At 40.4% G+C, this 20,162-nt stretch overlaps 1 protein-coding gene across 1 annotated transcript; it reads left to right on the plus strand.

Moving 5' to 3' along the window:
* Window positions 1-16,543: 16,543 nt before the first annotated feature.
* LOC141622399 (uncharacterized) lies at window positions 16,544-19,029 on the plus strand. Its single transcript, XM_074438469.1, has 3 exons — window positions 16,544-17,575; window positions 17,913-18,458; window positions 18,584-19,029. Exons 1-3 carry the CDS (start codon window positions 16,694-16,696, stop codon window positions 18,683-18,685), a joined length of 1,530 nt encoding a protein of 509 aa, XP_074294570.1. The 5' UTR covers window positions 16,544-16,693; the 3' UTR covers window positions 18,686-19,029.
* The last annotated feature ends 1,133 nt before the right edge of the window (window positions 19,030-20,162 follow it).

Here is a 20,162-nt window from a genome sequence, read left to right on the forward strand (position 1 = left end):
TCTGCTTACTCTTCGTGTTATCTTGAGTGCAATTCTGTTTATGATGATACTGAGGATGACCAAGACCCAGACTCAATCGAAATACCTCCCTACGTAGCCAAAGAAATACTACAGAAAGTGGAAGGAGGACCAGTAATAGAGGACACCGAACCCATCAATGTAGGAACCGAACTAGAACCCCAAGAACTTAGGATAGGGACTACCTTGAGCTCTACCGAAAAAGCCGATTTCATAGACCTCCTAAATGAATTCAAAGACGTTTTCGCTTGGTCCTACAAAGACATGCCGGGATCGACGGGGATATGAACATAGGATTCGATTAAGCCGGGTTTCAAACACAGAAAGCGAAGCTTGACGAATGAGAAAAGAATGGGCTCTAAAGATTAAGGAAGAAGTTGACAAGCAATTCAAAGCCGGGTTCATCAAAGTTTCCGAGTATTCTGACTGGGTAGCTAACATAGTACCCGTACCCAAAAAGGATGGGAGAATCCGTGTTTGTGTTGACTTTAGGGACTTAAACAAAGCAAGTCCAAAAGATGACTTCCCTCTACCTCACATCGACATATTGGTGGATAACACCGCTGACCACGCATTACTATCCTTCATGGATGGGTATGCGGGATATAACCAAATCAAGATGGCCATGGAAGATGTGCATAAGACCGCCTTTGTCACCCAATGGGGAACCTATTGCTATACGGTAATGCCGTTTGGATTAATCAACGCCGGAGCTACATATCAACGCACCGCAACTACACTCCTACATGACATGATGCACAAAGAAGTTGAGGTATACGTAGATGACATGATTGTCAAATCCAAGGAAAGAGAGGGACATATCGCGAACCTTCGCAAGTTCTTCGCAAGGCTACGGAAGTACAACATGAGACTCAATCCTCAGAAATGCACATTCGGGGTACCATCTGGCAAACTCCTGGGATACGTCGTTAGCCAACGAGGTATAGAAATAGATCCTTCCAAAATCAAAGCTCTAATCGAAATGCCACAACCTCAAACAGAAAAAGAAGTCAGAGGATTCCTGGGAAAGGTGCAGTATATAAGTCGCTTCATATCGAAACTTACGATGATTTGTGAGCCTATCTTCAAGAAACTCAAGAAAACGGACCACACCATGTGGGATGATGATTGTCAAAAGGCATTTGACCGGATCAAGGAAATATTGGCTAAACCACCAGTGCTCATGCCACCACAATGAGATCAACCTCTTGGTTTATATCTCACAGTAACTGAAACAGCCATGGGTGCCATGCTGGCTCAAACCGTAGGAAGTGAAGAAAGGGCTATCTACTATCTTAGTAAGAAGTTCTTAGAGTACGAGTGCAAATACTCACAACTCGAAAAGACATGCCTCGCTCTTGTGTGGGCAACGAAGAAGCTACGCCATTACATGCTTAGCTACTCCGTCAAAATATACTCCAAAATGGATCCAGTCAAATACCTCTTCGAGAAACCCGTCTTCAACGGACGCCTAGCAAGATGGACCCTGATGCTCTCAGAATTCGACCTCAAATACGTGCCACTGAAAGTTATAAAAGGTCGCGCCGTCGCCGAATTTTTCGCAGAAAATCCTATCAATGACGCACAAACAATAGATACTTGGTCATTTCCAGACGAGGATATACTCCAAACTGATGTAGACTCCTGGGACCTATACTTTGATGGAGCATCGAACTTAAGAGGATTCGGAATAGGAGTGTTGCTCATTTCTCCTGAAGGCGAGCATACACCAATTGCTGTCAAACTCGACTTCGAGGTGACAAACAATGCTGCAGAGTATGAAGCTTGTCTCATTGGACTACAAGCGACAGTGAGCTTAGGCATCAAAAACCTCCGAGTACATGGGGATTCATCACTAATCATCAACCAAGTTACAGGATCTTGGAAAATCCGAAGCGAAAGCCTCGCACCTTATCAGGCTAGAATAGACCAAGTCGCTCAATTCTTTGATCACGTAACCTACCTACACCTACCTCGGGAAGAAAATCAATTTGCAGACGCTCTTGCAAAACTTGCATCTTTGATCAATATGCCAGATCACATGATGGAAATGCCTTTGTGCATCGAACGACGGTCAGAGCCGGCTTATGTCCACCAAATCACCGATGAAGAGGAAATCGCACAGGAACCCTGGTTCCAAGCAATCCTGAATTTTAAGCTTAATGGTACCTATCCACCGGATATGGACAAGAGGGGACAACGTGCTATACGCTTACTAGCCTCCCAATATGTTCTCATGCAAGGAGAATTGTACAAAAGAACACCTCTTGGTGTAGTCCTACGTTGCCTTGATCATTCACAGGCACGAAGGGTGATGGAAGAAGTCCACGACGGAGAATGCGGTCCTCACATGAGTGGGCCTATGATGGCAAAGAAAATCACGCGTCTGGGGTATTATTGGACCACAATGGAATCCGATTGCATCAAATATGTAAGACATTGCCACAATTGCCAAATCTTCGGAAATGTACAACATGTCCCTCCTTCATTACTCTATACAATGACATCCCCTTGGCCATTTTCTGCATGGGGAATTGACATAATCGGGAAGATAACCCCAGGAACTTAAGGAGGTCACTTTGTTTCATTCTAGTAGCAATCGACTATTTTACCAAATGGGTAGAAGCGGCTTCCTACACTAGTCTTACAGCTAAAAATGTGGCAAAGTTCATACAAAACAACATCATCTGTCGGTATGGATGCCCACATGAGATCATTAGCGATAACGGATCACATTTCCAAGCTGAGACCGAGCAATTGCTAGCCAAATACAAGATTAAGCATCACCACTCTTCGCCCTATAGACCACAGACTAACGGCGCGGTAGAGGCGGCAAACAAGAATGTTGTCACGATTCTCAAGAAAATGATTGACAACTATATAGATTGGCCAAGCAAGATACCCTTTGCTTTATGGGGGTATCGTACATCTGTCAGGACGCCCACTGGGGCTACTCCTTTCTATTTGACCTACGGCATGGAAGCTGTACAACCAGTCGAGCTAGAAATACCATCCTTGCGTATTTTACTCGAAAGGCAAATCACGGAAGCCGATTGGAAGAAGGATAGATATGAAGAACTCATCCTCCTGGATGAACGTAGGCTGCGCGCCTTGCATAATGTCCAAACATATCAAGCACGTATCAAACGAGCTTTCAACAAAAGGGTTAGGCCAAGAAACATCAAAGAAGGAGACTTAGTGCTCAAATCGGTTAGAGCTCTTTTACTTGTTGACCCACGAGGAAAATTCAAACCTAATTGGGCCGGACCATTTCTAGTCAAATCCATACTCCCAGGGGGTGCGGTTAGAATCACAGACCTAGACGGGGACGAGTTCTCAAACCCAACAAACCTTGACCAACTGAAACGATACTATGCCTAGAATAGGAATGAAAACGCGCCTCGCGTAACCTCACGTGTCGCTCTTGTGGCACTAAATAAACGGCCCATGGCCAAGCTGAAATAAGCTAATGTCACTGTGCTCTTGCATTTTGACAAAATTCGTCATCCTCATATCATCAAATAAACTAAATTCGCACCTTCAGAGTAAGCAAAAGCTCATGCTTCTTTCCTCAAGTTCATTACAAGCTCTTGCTTAGAACAATTATACTTTTACATTTACTCGAACTACGCGCAAGGGTTTGATTTCGCTTTTTAAGTGAATACGTAGGCAATCCTTCACAGGATTCAACCCATTATATCTAAAATGTAAATAGAAGGACATTTGCATTGCATTTGAAATTCGACAAGAATAATAAATAGAAAATCACAACGGTTTCATAACCATTTAACCTTTTTTATTTCATTCATTTTCTAATAATAATAGTATGCTACATAATAAAAAATAGAATAGGCTAGGATTCTAAAAACCCCACCTTTTTATTACAACAACAACAATAATAATAATAATAATAATAAAGAGACTCGGGCTATTCCTCCGTCTTCCCCTTGCCCTTGTCATTCTTGTCATATTTCTTGTCACGACCTCGAGCCGGACGCTCTTGCGCCACTTCAGACCTAATCACCAACGGTCTTTCTCGAGGCCTAGCTTTTCCATTCTTGCCAATCACCATTTCCGCGACAGGAGTAGTCTTTGGTTTCTTCGAAGGATGAACAACTTGAAACCCGGCTTCTTCTTCTCCCTCTGTCAGATGCTTCTCTTTCTCTTTCTCTCCCTCGCGCACCTTGTAGTCAACAGGCTCGCGCTTCCTCAATTTCTCGCGCTCTTCCGGAGTAGTAGCCTTTCTCCATCTCAGATAAGAATCCGACACCCATAAAGCATTGGCGGAAAAATTCAAGAACCACATGTTTCTTTGAGCCCATTTAATGGCCCACTCTCTTCGGCTCTCTGTAGTAAGCGCCATAGCAGTCTGCGGGACGGTATCAAGCCTCGGGATCATCTGTTTCAGCCCAACTTGTCTCATCAGCCTTTCCGGGAAGATGCAAACCATAAACTCCAATCCAGGAATGCGCACGGATCTAGTGGGATCCAAAGAAGACACTCCAGTGACGGACTTGAGGTGCCACCACGGTACGACCCACCTGATCAACGGGCCATCATCGCTCTTTAGCTTGTTCTTCCAGTAATCACAAACCCGCGTGAAGTCCACCATATACAACCTTGTCCTCATCGCAATCAAGCGAGCATGATAGGAAAGAGCATGAACTGGGGGCTCGATCAATCGGAGCCGTTCCATAAGCCAAACCTACCAAAAAGCGGGTATTAGACATCAAAAAAAAAAAATAAAAAAAAAAAAACGAAAAAAAAAACGAAAAAAAAGAAAAAAGGTGTCTTTTACCTGCAAAATGACGGGACTCCCCAAATACGGTAGATTGCGGTTGGATTTCCTAATATCCAAGCCCAAAATAATCTCTCTTAAGCATAAGCAAGCTGGGCTCCTGCGCAGCTCCATCTGCTCAACAAGGCCCAGAAGACGGGGATCACCTCTCAAGTCTTCATCAACATGCCCTTGGAAGACATACACATGCAACAAGCAAAAGCCAAATGCCCTCCGCCTAGCAACATGAGAAACGGTGGGGTCGGCCCTGTTGATGAATCGATCTATGAAATCCAACATTCTCACACCTTTCGGGGTAACTAGACGGTCCACCTTAAGTCTAGTCAATCCGAGCAAGTCTCTAAATTTGCTCTTGTACCCTTGAGAAGTAGAAGGAATGGCGGGCAAGTGTTCGGGGTCCCACCCACCAACAGCAGCAATTTCTTCAGGAAATGGGCAAATATCGCCTCCAGGGAACGCAAAAACATGGTAGTTCGGGTCCCAATAGTCGAGGCAAGCATCCAAGAATGGTTTAACAACCTTGATGAGTTTCAAACTCAACAACGATCCAAAATTATAAGAGCCTATATCATGCTTCTCCATATTTGAAAATTCGTTGGTCCATTCCTTCAAGCGGATCTCCAAAGTATTCATGATGAGAAAATTTATTTTGAGAATTTTGTGTAATTAGACGAAGAAGAGACGGAAGATTTGTGTGAATAAAAGCTCCATCGACGTTTCTATTTATACTAATTTCTGTTTCCAAAAATCCGTCAGAACAGAACACCTTGGGAACAGCAAAGACTGCGCTCTCTTCAAATGGACGCAGCTCATGCTGCGCCTCTTCCTCAGCTTCACTTATGTGATTTTCCACGTTGGATCTTTCCTAATTCCATGACGAATAATTTCCTATACCTACGGGTTATTATTTTGGTAAGTACGGGAAGATTACCATGTTTCAGATTTCCTAATTTCGCGGGCACGCATTTCGAGGTGACATCGACATTTCTGCCATTTTATCACACTTGTATATTTTCATTTTTAGGAAATAATTTTCATTTTAATTCGTCATTTTATGGAAGAATTTTCGTTTTCATTCATTTTAATTTTACATCTCTCATTTATTTCATTTATTTTAGAAAATAATTCGCAATTTACCGAATCTCAACATGTATATATTAATTTCAATTTCTTAATTTCATTTCTACATTTCTAACTTATAGATTTCTATTTTTTCTTTTTTTAGGGGGTAACCCTCCCTACCGTCCGGTCATTTCCGGCAAATTTTTTTTGCATTTTCGCGTTCTTTTGAGTCTCTCATTTTGCGCTAATTAAGGCCATATGTATATACAACTGTATGCTTTGCGTGTTTTCTATGTAAATTTCGGCAGCATGACGGCGTAAACCGTCATCTACCAAACCTGTTCGAAACTAACCTGCAGATACAAGCAACACAACCCAGCAGCAAAGGCACTCAGGCCATCATATATACACCAAACAAAGGAAATGTGCAACAAACTGGGGGCTCGAGCCCCAAACAAAGTCCAGAAAATGTTCAAAATGATGGTCCAAATGTACAAATGTACAAAATACAGCCAACAAACAAAAAAAGCCACACAAAACTACTGTTGGGCGCCCTTCAACTCTGCAACTCTCGCCACAAGAACGGCGATCTCGGCGTCCCGAACCTCGAGCTCCCTCAACAAGCGAGTTGTCTCCTCTCGAGACTGGGTCAACTCTCGCTCCAACCCACGGTCACCCTATAAACAATAAATTGGCTCATGTCAATCGATTCAAGCAAAATCAGAAAATCAAAAATCAAAAATGGAACTAGGCGTAAGGTTCATACCTGACGACCTCGACCGCCGACAAGTGCCTCGACGGCAGTAGCTCGCAGCCGGTTGGCCACCCTCCACAACGCCACAAACCGAGACGGCGCAACCTGCATTTTCAAAAAGAAATTCTCAATAATTGACAAACTCAATCAAATGTGTTCTTACACAAAAGTTATACAAGTTAGAGGCTCACCCTCCGAATCAGATGCTGCCAATCGTCAAGGCCAGCATCCGTCACAGCTACGTCAAAGTCACGCATCTCGGAGATCGTCGTCCTCCCGGTCGCGTCAGTGTACTCGAGGGTCTCGGGGTACTCTGGGGGCTCGATGCCCGCCGCCTCAACCTTCTGCAAAGACAAATGGTTCTCGTCAATCGATGATCTTTCATCATAAATCTCAAAATCAAATCGAGAGGAAAAGTAAAAGATGCTCACCACTACCGGCCAGTACCCCAACCTCCCGTAAAGGAACGCCGAGTAGTCCTCGCCAGGAAGAAGAAGAGCGTCACCACTAGCACCAGCCAAGTCCGCCTCCCTCTCAGCCTCAGAAGGCTCCCTAAACATCGTCCGGGGAGGATCGACGGGAACCGTCAACACGTCCCGCGAGCACTGACGAGCCAAGCGCTCGTCCAAGTACCACACAGGACCCATCGACGTCCTCAACAGCAGTCGGCTCGGGCTCCTAGGTCGAAGGACCTCAGTCACGAAAGGAGGCGCTCCAGCGTACTCCGCCCAAGGTCTGGGCACCCACTGTGACAAGATAAAACAAGAATCATTCCTACGATCAATTAAAAGCAAATATAAGAAGCAAGTGAATATAAGTGAGATACTCACGCTGTCCAGCTGAAGAGCGTTCACGTCCCGCCGGTAGACGTTGTGAGAAGAACGCTTGCTCTTCGTCCGACACATCACCCAATCCCTCACCACGGGATAGGCCTTCTCCAGCGGCTCCGTCCTCTTGGGCGCGAGGCTCGGGAAGTAGGAGTACACCCACGCCTGTAAAGCAAAATAATCAATGACGATCTTTCGTGATTTGATAAAGAAAGGAGTTAACTTTGGTCTAAAGGAAGGTTCATACCTCCAGCAGTAATCCAGGTCCGACAACACCAGGAGAACTCCCCTTCTCCATCAACTCCGGACGAACCATGGCCCTCATGAAGCGGATGAGGACCGCAAAACCAGCTGTGACCCAGTCCCAACGCCCTAGGGAACTCAGGTCAGAAAGGAAGGGAAGAAGCTTCGTCGACAACCTCTCGCCCTTGTCTCCGAGGTAAATCAAAGACGAAACCACGAGCCACAAACGAGCCCCCGCTCACCTGTACAGGAGGAGGAGGAGCCGTCTCCCTCCCGTCAATCGTCACCGGCCGGGGTCTTCCCGCAAAGTAGTCTCGAACGTAGGAACCGGGTATCAAACCGGCACTATAACACCTTCGGCGACAAGTTCCACCGATCAATCTCCTCGCCTCGGCCGAGTCCGCCCTCATGGCGGTCTCCGCCACTCCACCTCCTCGGTCCGCACGGCGGACTGAAATCATGCCGTAGTCCTCCAGAGTGACTCCCACCTCACCAAAAGTCATGTGAAATGTAGAAGTCGTATCCCAGAATCGGTCCAAGAAAGCGCGGACCAGGCTAAGGTTAGCCCGCAACTTCCTCTTCGCGATGTCCCTCCAGACCTGCACCAAAGGACCGAACGCTCCATGCTCGATCATGGCCCTCTCCTCCGCCGATAGCCGCTCGTAGTGCTCCATCGCTGTCATGTAGCCCGAGAACGACCTGATGTTCCCGGCCTCCTATTGTGATTTGAAACAAAGCTATCTTTAGTTTTGAATGAAATTTGAAAGAAATTTGAACAAAATAATGAAAGAGGATGAGTAATGTGTAGTGAATTCCTATTTACCAAACTCTTCACCGTCTGTAGGGGACGGGTGACCCCTCTGCACCCACACCAGGTGCCTGCTCTCCCAAGTCTCAGCCCACGCAGGAGCTCCTCTCAGCTGACGACCTCCTCGTTCGACGTTGGCCCGTCTCGGGGCCTCCTCCTCCTCGACGACCTCCTCCCCGTGAAACTCGTCCCCAGCAGCCATCACCGTAGCAGTGAAGGCCTGCTCTAAAGCCTCCTCGACAGTAGCAGCGTCGATCTCCATGGGAGCTCTCCCGGAAGTAGAAGCCTCATCACCTGCAACATTAAAGCAAATTTAGGCCGCGTCACGTGACGACGAGCCTTGGTTAAGGGATTTTCGAGCCTTCAAAGCCCTGAAACCGCTCTTTTCTTGCCATCCTTGGCCATATTCCCCCCTACCCGATCACTCATGTGGTAATTTGGGTCAAGTCAAGTCTAGTTTGAAGCCTAGTTCCGGGTTCGAGTCGAAATTTCGGCAGCATTTCGTTATAATGGCGATTATGCCCTAGAAAAATGTCCTGAAAAAGCTGTCACAAACCAAAATTCCGAGATGGTAGAAAGTTTACCCATCATTCAAGGATCCCAAATATCAAGTTTCATCGCAAATGGGCATTCCTAAGGCTATTTTCGAAGCGATTTCTGATTTAGTCAGAAACCGAGTCTCAAATTTCACTCAAAGGCTCAAAACTTGACGAAAATTCGAGACAAATGCATGGTTATGTTCCTAACACTACCTACTATCCATTTCTAATGTCAATTTGACAAGGCAAATGCGTTTGGGAGAAAACCCCAAAATTTCGATCAAATGGGTCATAAACCCTAGATTTTTCGGCTCAAAATTGGACGAATATGGACGATTAATGTAAGAATGAGACACATACCTCGATTAGTCATGATTAATGCAAGCTTTTGGATCAAACATTGGCGGAAATGATGAAGATTTGAGAGAGAAATTGTGTGAATTGTGTTTCGAACAAATGAACATATCCCTCTGGTTCATCGCGTTTTTACGCAGAAATGACAATTTGGGGAATAGACGCAGCAGGCGCTGCGCCTCTTCCAAGAGACGCAGCTCTTGCTGCGCCTCTTCCTTGTGTTCCCTCCATACAGATTTTCAAAAATTCGTTATGAATTCGTTATTTGTGGGCCCATCTTTGGTGCGCCTCTTCCCTGATGCTATTTTAATCTTTTGGTCCGTTTGACGATTTTCTTTCGTTCCGGCCCGCATTTCCAAGCCAGTAGCAGACAGTCGCACGTTATTTATTCCTTCCAAGACCTTTTGCTTGTCGCAACGAGCATTTATTCCTTCACAGAATTCGACACGCCTTCGTTATGTCTCCAGCGAGAGTAAGCGGATATACTTTCCCTCTCATGACAAGAAGAAAAACTCCCAATCATGTCTCCAGCGAGAGTAAGCGGACGTACTGTCCCTCTCAAGACGTGAGGATTAACATCTACCCAAGCAGATTTCCCCTCAGCAGTTCCCGTCTGTGTCCTGCTGCTCGCAATTATTTCTCGAAGACTACCCAGCGAGTTTTTCTCTCAGCGGCTCCACTTTGTGTCCTGCTACTCTCAATATCTCGTGTTTCCCCGCGGAGTTCGACAAAGGTGTCGTTCTCCAGAAGTTCCCAAACCAATAGAGTTCCCATACCCAAGCTTTAGTTACCCTTAAGTTGAACTTATATCCAAGCCTCCTTCCCGTCGATGCTTTCCTTTAGGGCCCCATACCCTAGCGCAATCCTTATGTATCTTTTAGGTCTTACCCTTAGCTCCTACGCTTAACCTTAGCTCCTATGCACCTCCGGAAGCATCTCGAGAAGAAGTCTCAGGTATGGTCTCTTCTTATGGCTGGAGAGCCTCCTTACGTAGTCTAATGGACTTTAAACGACCCTCCCCGATAGTCGACAGACTCTAAAATGTTCCCGACGACAGGTCCTTGGTTCAGACCCCTTGAACCGCCTCGCGTCGCCATAGTCGTCAGGTTGTAATCATCGATTGACCTGATGGCTATACTTTGACTTTTGCCTTGTCCAAGCCTCAGTCAAAGTGGGGGCTCTGTAGATACCTCATTTCTGCACCTCCCGCAAGCCACCCGGTGATGATTGGGCTGCATGTTTGGTACGCGGAACGATTTGTGACAATTCGTAAGATTATCGTCAAGTGATTGCTCAAATATTAATGTCTACCTCTTAGTTGTCATCTACGTGCCGATACGGTCGTTTTGACAGTAATTAGAGTACATTCGGAGTCCGGACCTAAAACCGTCTCCATTTTCTGATAACCGTTAAATCCCAAGTCAGAATATTCTGGAATGTTCCGGATATTTCTATTCCATATTTCATAAATTTTATCTTTTAGTAAACAATTTCCCGTAATATTCATATAAGATATTAAGGAAAACCGAATTATTTCCGTCCTACCATAACTCAAACACGGAGATCTTTCTTCCGCAGGAGGAAACCCCTTAGGAACAGACGCAGCAGGTGCTGCGCCTCTTCCAAGAGACGCAGTGACTGTTGCGCCTCTTCCCAGGCCCTTTTCTGCGTATTTCTCGTATCTTTTTCATATCTTTCCGAGATTCACTTCCAAAGAGTCTCCGAAACCCTAATTCCTTCACGTGATTAGTATAAATAGAAGCCTTCGCTCCTCATATTTCTCACGCGAGTGTCCGCCCTTCTCTTCTCCCTTTGCATTCTAGACTTTGTTCTTACTTTTTGGTGTCTACGTGCTTGAATTTTCGACCACGTAAGCTCGGATCCTTCTGAGTACCAGCCTCCCCGTTTGCATGACCGACCAATTTGACCAACTACACATCAATCAACTTAATTAATTAATCGTTTTCCTCTTACGAGGGCACTTTCTTTGCATTCGCGTCGAGCATCACTAATCGATATCTTAGTCCTTCTCGTTTCGTCAACATGTAAGTCTGAGGGTGTATAATCTCTCTTTTATTTATTGTATTTATTTATTTTATCATCAATTGTAAGGTTTACGTCGAAAGTACCATTAAAACCGATTTCTAAAACCATGCTTAAAAACCTCTTTTTACGGATTTCCAATAGATAACCGTCGAGAAAGGACGCAGCAACTGCTGCGCCTCTTCGAAGGAGCGCAGTTCCTGCTGCGCCTCTTCGTGAGGGCCGCAGATTCTCGCTTCCTTTCTTCTTCGTTAAATCCTCTCGTTATTCGTCAAAATCCTTTTGTTTGTTTCGTTTATTTGTCAATTCTTCATCACGATAGAATATAATTCATATGTATATTATTAATCATCATCATTAATATGTTTTAATCATCACAAATCCGACTTAAATCCCAAATAATCCAATATTTGCGGGTTTTCGTCATTAAATTCAATTCCGGATTGTAGAGATTCAATTCGTCAATATTGGGTTTCTGGAATCCGTCTTTGATATAGTTTTCATCCGTCTTTTGTCGTATTCATCACATATTCGTCATTAATCCATCGTATCTAACCTACTTAATTGATTTAATTTGTTTGGTTTGTTAATATTTTTCACTCCTGTAATTAATCCATCTTATGTCAATTCGTTCAATTCCGTATTATTCATGTTTTACTGTTTTCACGACCCATTGATATGTTAAATAACATGCTAATCACTTTCATCCGAGTAAATAATTTTAATCCATCATTAAATTCACCAATGAGTATTAACAACACGCAATTCCGGCTTCACAGCCAGAATTCAGGTCAGGAACAGACGCAGCGTCTGCTGCGCCTATTCCAAAGGACGCAGCTCTACTGCGCTTGTTCCGGGTTGAATTCTGTCCTTGAATTCCGTTTCTGCCTTGACGTCGTGTAATTAGTTTACATATTAATTAACTATTATCCGTATTATCACCTTCTGACTTGTTCGTTAATTCTTTCTTTTATTCTTTTTCTCAAAATTTCCGTTTTAAAGGTATTTTCGACATAAATCGCCTAATCCGTTGTAATTAATGTAATTTTCTTTATTGTAATTTTTAATTATTGTATTTCTTTTATTGTTTGTATGTTTTCACATGTAATTAAGCCTTAAATTCCTACTTCGACATTAATTGTTTGCTAATTACGTGTCAACCGACTTAGTTAATTCTTCACATGTTAGGATCAAAACTTGGATGTTGCATTGCATGCATATAGCCGACGATATATCAAGTACGAATAACTTCCCTAATCATTAGTAGAGGCCGCTATCGAGGCGGGCGGGATTAGGTGTTCGATCAAAAGAGCTTCCTAATACGTACCCTCACCCTTACTCCAGATATCTGTGAACACCCGTGTTCATTGGCATCCACGAGAGTCATTCTAGACATAGAATGCTAAGGGTAACGATTGCTTAGTGTTCATGTCTCTACTTTGTGTCTTGACATGACACGAGGTATTCGAACGGTTCCAATTTCCCATAAAAATTGGTGGCGACTCCATACAAAAATGCAAACGCTTGTTTCTCTTTTCCAACCCAAGCGCCCCCGTGGGCGGCCCGCTGTCCACAGTATTTCATTTTACCTTAGCATTGTTCCTTTCACATGTTATATCATCTAATTTATATAAATCATATAACCATGTTTAACATTTCTTATAATTTAGTTTGCAATTTACATTTTAGTATGAGTAGCTAAATTTCCTAGTCTAAAGGCTAGGGGAGCCATGCAAAATCAAATATATAACATGTTTAAATAGGTTGATAATAATATTGTTCAATTGTTTCCATCACATGTTTGTATTGTAACGTTTAATCTTTGGTTATCGGCCGTAATCGTAGATTAAGTTTGTTCATTCGTTCTAAAGTTGAGAGGCACGGAATTGAATTAAACTAAGCATGTGTGGTAGGACGACCTAGTCATGGACGAGAGTTTCTCTAGGACCCGGTCTATGGTTGATACTAATATCGTAAGGTGGGTATCTCTAAGCCTAAACAATTGACAAAATTATTTGTATCGAATTTATCATGCTCATATGTTTACCTTTGCATGAGTGACCCGAACCCTTTAGACTCCTTTTTTTTATTATATAATTTACATCATAATTTTTATTAATCATCAACCAAACAAACCAAACCCAAATCGAAGTCGACCTTGATAAAAATTTACCCATAGTAATTCACGACGTAATTCCCGTTTCCTTGTGTTCGACCCCTAATACTACATTAATTTGTGTCTAGGGAAATTATCTTTGCATAGGTACGCGATAAGCCTATCAGTCATAGTCTCTCTTTATTCTACTTCGTATGTAGTTTGGTTTTATAAATTGTATATAGACAACACAGTTGTTGGAGTATAATAATACAATGTATACCACCAAGCACAAGAAGAAGAAGAAATAAATCATAGGCAACGAATAAAAGCACACGAATTAAATTGTTAGAATTAAGGTATATGGAGAGGTTATTTAAAGAGTAAATGTCGGGGGGAGATCATCGAGATGGATGGAATCATGGAAGGGAAAGGCAAATGAGGGAGTTAAGTTAGTAATTTGTGGTAAGGGCTTAAATTATTAATTTGTACCTTCATTATTTACGGTGACTTTGATTTTCTTATCTTTTGTCTTTTGTATTCCCTATTATAATCGCTAATAAAAGTATATTAATAGAATTATGAGATCAAGTGATTAAATACTTGCATCTTGCACAATAACAATCGGCTTATTGTTAATATAATGGAAATTCTTTCTCACTCTCTCTCTATATATATCTCTCTCTCTCCCTCTCTTTTTCCGCATATTGTACACAATTTTATAAACATAGTAATAGCCCGAGTGGTTTTTTTTGCAGATTATATAGCCCATGTATTCCTTTACCTCTGGCGGTCAGGCCTCAGCTATCCACGGATTGAGCTCTCTAATGTGGTTTTATAAATTTTCGAATGAATAACCCATAGTAGAGTACTGTGCCATTTTGTAGATTTAAATCTGTAACTTTATAATCAATATATTTTTTACACTTTTGTAGTTTTTATTTCTTAACAACTTTTAACTCAGTTTAGAAAGAACAAGGCTTACCAAGTCCTAATTGGTGAATCAGACAGGTTTTCGAAGTAACGTGATCAACAAAAAACTTGAATGTCCAATGGACAATTTGGATCATCTTGATTTACACTATACCACATTACACATAATGATTGTTACAAATACGAGTAATTGTTATGATGTAATCACGCGTATTTGGATTTTCAGTTTTTAAATTTGATTAATTCTAATTTCATATAGTTCATTCTTTTCTATTTCTCAAGCGATGGCCTTCAATGTACATTATACTTGAATGAAGGCATGAATTGCTCAAAACTAAACTTACCATGAAAATGGGCTGGAAATGTTGAGATAAGTATACACTATACTTACCAAGAAGTCAACATGTAAGATAGTACTCTAATCTTGAGATAAATATATCACAATATCTCACTTTGGACGGATACTATATCCGTCTAAATCCAAGTACATAGCTCCACTACTACTCATTGCCATGTAAAATCCAAGTATGTCGATATACTATATTGAGTGTCCAACTCTCCATTATAATTATGACTTGGCTCAGTAAACAACGATTTAATACTGATTGAATTTGTTAAAAGTATATAGATTATTTCCATCCTTTTTTAAAATGACAAATAATACGTGAAGAAAATATTACTTAAATATTTATTCACTTCTCTCAAGGGTCTAATACTCATTTTCCCCCTAATTTATTTATTCAGCTTGGAGAATAAACATATTGAAATTCAAATATTGTAGATTATATCACAATATGCTACTCTTTCATTACACTATTATTATCCTACTTTCTATTTTGGAAAAAAATAATAAATAATAAATAGGCTAAACTTACAACCCTATTATTTGAATTAAAGAGAATGAGAACAATTTCATTTTTTATGGAGGGAGGGGTAGTTAGTAAATTATGGGTATATTAGTAGTTTAGTCATTTAACTATGATTATTTTGGAATAAATTTTAGAGCAAAAGGAAAATAAAAGTGAAATTAAGCAAAAAAAAATTTTGATGAGTTGATTACTAGACAAACACTAATATTAGCATATTGTTTGTAAAACTTGCGAAAAACAAATTCTAAAATGTTTTTTATATATACCCGCACAACTTTGCAGGGGTTTTAAACTAGTTCAATAAGGAAAACCAAAAGTTTGTTATTGATCCTTGCCGCCTAAAAACCAAAAGAGGTATCTTGATGTCTAGGTACATGCAATTAATATTAAAAACCTCAAAAAATAATATTTTTGGTCACTATGCAGGAAACTCCCTCCATATTATTTATATAACGTTTGGTATCCCAACTTTCAGTTTGTAACTGAATTGATATAAAACAATATAAATCCAACTAGTAAAAAAAAGAATGAAAGAACATTAAATTATAGCTTTCTTGAAAATTTGATAAAATTTTCTTATGATAAATCATTATAATAAATTTGTATATAAGAATTTTTAAATATAATAAAAATGGTTTAACAACCTAATAGATAAAAATGTGTATTTGTTGAATGAAAAAAGATGTAGTTCAGAGGAAGGTCTGAGGAGAAATAAATTTATATAAGCGTTGAGAGGTATAAACTCTAATCATGTTTATACCAATATTGAAAGGATAGGTGATGTTATGTATTTTATGAATAAATATCCTTTTAATTTTCTCCTATATGTTATTTGTATAAAAAAAAAGAACTATGCAAAGTCTTGTCAATATAATTTTTTCTTGTTGATCTCGTTACAAGGAATTGTTATGCAAGCCCTACGAGTCTAGGAAGATTAAAAGCTTAAAAATAAACAAAATTTGCATCATAAATGAATGAGGAAAAAAAAGTGCACTACAAGTTCGGAAACATCTTATTACATGTGTAATAAGCTAAAACAACATATAATTTTTCCTCCTAAGATGAAGGTACGAGAAAGAATAGGCTTTGTCTAGGGTGATTAGTTACACAACTAACTTGCAATCTCACATCTCTCCTCTCCTCTCTCTCTCTCTCTCTCTCTCTCTCTCTCTCTCTCTCTCTCTCTCTCTCTCTCTCTTTCTTTTTTTCTCTCTCTCTCTCTTTCTCTTTTTTTCTCTCTCTTTCTAGTGTTTCAACAAACATTATGGCAAGATTCACCTAGACAAATCAACTTAAAAAAGAAGAGACATAATTGTATTATCTGGAAAAAAAAATTAAAGGTAAATAAGGATGATTAAACTAATTGCTTGGGTCATCATTGTTACCTTTGGCATTTGTTTTCTATATTCTTTCAACCAGATCCTATATCACCATCCCGAATGCCCTTCCAGAATTGAGGCCTCGAACATCTCTGCAGTCTCTAATTGGGAGACATCCATTTCATTGAGTAATGATACTTTTTCAACTAATTCGCCTAGTAAGGAAGATGAGGAGGAGGAGGAAGAAGACAAGGAATCATTTAACACCAACTATCACCCTGCCTTGCCAAACATCAAATTACCGAAAAATGAAAATGATACCCAACTAAAGCACATAGTATTTGGAATTGCGGCCTCTTCCAGTTTGTGGGACAAGAGAAAAGAGTATATAAAGCAATGGTGGAAATCAAATGTAACTAGGGGGGTTGTTTGGCTAGACCAAAAAGTTAAGACTTATCGGAATGAGAATCTCCCAGAAATTCGTATCTCTGAAGACACCTCTAAATTTAGATACACTAATAGAATGGGAAGCAGATCCGCCCTTCGCATTTCAAGGGTGGTATCAGAAACACTTAAGTTGGGAATGAAGGATGTTAGATGGTTCGTGATGGGAGACGATGACACTGTTTTCATAGTTGAAAATGTTGTTAGAATGCTCTCTAAATATGACCACCGTCAATTATATTACATCGGGAGCTCTTCTGAAAGTCATGTTCAAAATATCATATTCTCATATGCCATGGCTTATGGAGGGGGTGGGTTTGCCATTAGTTACCCTCTAGCTACGGAACTTGCCAAAATGCAGGACCGTTGCATCCAGCGTTACCCTGCTTTGTACGGTAGTGATGATAGAATTCAAGCTTGCATGGCTGAGCTTGGTGTTCCCCTAACTAAAGAGTATGGTTTTCATCAGGTAAATTTACTATTATATTTAAACGTAACCTAACTAGTCTTAATAATTATGAAATGAATTATTATCATAGTAGACATATCTCATTGCATCCTTATTTATACTTTCTGACTTTTTATACCCAAATTAATATTTCCTATGTAGTGTGTGTTTACACATAGACAATTAAACCAATACAACAAAGAGGTAAAATATACTTTGTAGATTGTATGCATAAAATGATCATCAACAGGATGCCAAGGTATGGCTGGCTTTGATGTAGAAACATGGATCAATCCTTTTTTTAAATAAAGTACGTAGTTTGTAAAGCTTGTTGATATTCGGAGTGTTGTTCATGCAGTATGATGTGTATGGAAATTTGTTGGGGCTCTTGGCAGCACATCCTGTAACACCTCTCATCTCGATACACCACTTGGATGTGGTGGAGCCTATATTTCCGCGTATGACACGACCCCAAGCGATACGTCACCTGTTTGAGTCAGTGAACCTAGACTCGGCTAGTATACTACAACAATCTATATGCTATGACAAGAAAAGATATTGGTCCATCTCAGTATCATGGGGCTATGTTGTTCAGATTGTTAGAGGCGTTATCTCTCCACGAGAATTAGAGATGCCTACTCGAACATTCCTTAATTGGTACAAGAGAGCTGATTACACTGGTTATTCTTTCAATACCAGGCCAGTCATTAGACACCCTTGTCAGTCCCCATTTGTTTTTTATATGAGTAGAACTAGGTATGATCGAGGTAGAGGACAAACTATAGGGGTCTATCGTGCTTATGAAAGGTACAAACACCCCTACTGCAGATGGAAAATGGAGAGTCCTGAAAAAATTGACTCAGTCGTTGTTCTAAAGAGACCTGATCCTCTCCGTTGGCATAAGGTATGTAATTTACCTCTCTAAATAATTCCTTAAAACTTTAGAAATTACACTAACACTACTTGTACGTTTTATGTACAAAACTATGTATTGCGACGGCTAACTTGATCGTTTATTTGATGTTTCAGTCTCCGAGAAGAGATTGTTGTAGAGTGATACATACGAAGAAGCGCTCAGTACTATACTTATGGGTAGGGGGATGTCGCATGGGTGAAATTAGTGAAGTATAGCTCTATTTTCGACATTTCCCTGTTTAGTCCATTAATCGAAACAACAAAGAGGCAACCAAGGGAGCGAAGAAAAGAGATGGAACCCATCCGTCTAAGTACATAACATCCAAAAGTATTCATAAACAGCTCAACGACAACTTGTTACAACTTTCGGATGTGAATTTACAAGTTTATAGAGTATTACGGGGTAGCATTTTGTTCAAATTTGATAGATATAACATTTTCAACTATACGGTGCTACTCCAACGTAAGTATATCTTAGCGATCTAGACATCATTGAAAATTGTATGTTTTCCTTTTAAAGAAACCAACACATGCACAACTACTACGATGTTGTAAGTCTAACAATAGAGATACAACTAACTGTATGTTAATATAATCAATGAAATGTTTGAAACGAAATGCTAACAATAATGAAATCTTATGCGAGAATACAATTGATGCCATATTTTCTCTCCTTACAAAAACAAACTACCTAGTTAATGAATAAAGAACTTTATACCATTTAGTAAAAAACTACATACTTTATTTGTTCCATTTACTTGTAAATACGGAGTATATGTATTTCAAATTATGTGAAGAAGATTTAAAAATGTATATTACCTGACAGAACAAAAAAATTAAAACCTCAAATTACTCTATAACCTTAAATAACTTTTCGCAGACAAAGGGAAAATAGCTCTAAACATAATCAATAATGTACTTTGAAATAGTCTACAAAAAAAAAACACCTTATCTCCGTAAACTCATACGGAGTAAATAACAATTTTTTTGTCTTAAAAAATTAAAATATAAGTAATTGATAACTAATTTCGTGAATTGTCTCAGATGGTTTGGGTCAAAGGTGTAACTAGACTTTTTTACATACTTGTCAAAACTGAAAATGGTTAGAAGTAAGAGGAAGAAGGATGGAGAAAATAAAAAAGGGTGTTAACTCCCAAGTAATAGGTCCTGCGTGAAACTTATGGGCAATGCATGTCGTCGTTGTCTAAGCACAATGCCTCCAACAAATTCACTAGATAAATCAGTCTTTTTTAGTAAAATAAAATGAGGCGTGCGTCTAGGAGTTTGTACGATGAACCGCAACTACCCTCAATTATGAAAGTGTTGGCCTAGTTTATGCGGTCAATAGTCTTTCTCCTAGTGAATTGGTTATCCATTTTCCTTCCTTTTATTGGTATGTCTATAACTCATAAGAATGCTAGAAAATATGTCTCACCGTTAGACTCTTCTACACTCTCGTTATCATTCCCTGAATATATATGTTATGGAGTATTTTTATTCATTATGCAACCTAAATATACAAACCATTCACTAAATCCGTAAAACCTAAACAAGAATTGCAAGCCAATATCCGTTATTGTCCCTTCTGTAAGAACGTGACAATCTTCCATCATTATGGTGCCTTTGAAGCTTTACATTTGTTTTTATTTATTTAACATTTTATAAAGCATGTTGCCCAATATAACACTACTAA

This window comes from Silene latifolia, chromosome 1, assembly GCF_048544455.1.
Source record: "Silene latifolia isolate original U9 population chromosome 1, ASM4854445v1, whole genome shotgun sequence".
NCBI lineage: Eukaryota > Viridiplantae > Streptophyta > Magnoliopsida > Caryophyllales > Caryophyllaceae > Silene > Silene latifolia.

Excerpts from the sequence above, each read along its gene's own strand:
- LOC141622399 (XM_074438469.1), top strand. The coding sequence starts at position 16,694 with ATGATTAAACTAATTGCTTGGGTCATCATTGTTACCTTTGGCATTTGT. Across the intron at positions 17,576-17,912 it reads AAGAGTATGGTTTTCATCAG|TATGATGTGTATGGAAATTT; the intron begins GTAAATTTACTA and ends TTGTTCATGCAG. Across the intron at positions 18,459-18,583 it reads ATCCTCTCCGTTGGCATAAG|TCTCCGAGAAGAGATTGTTG; the intron begins GTATGTAATTTA and ends TTGATGTTTCAG.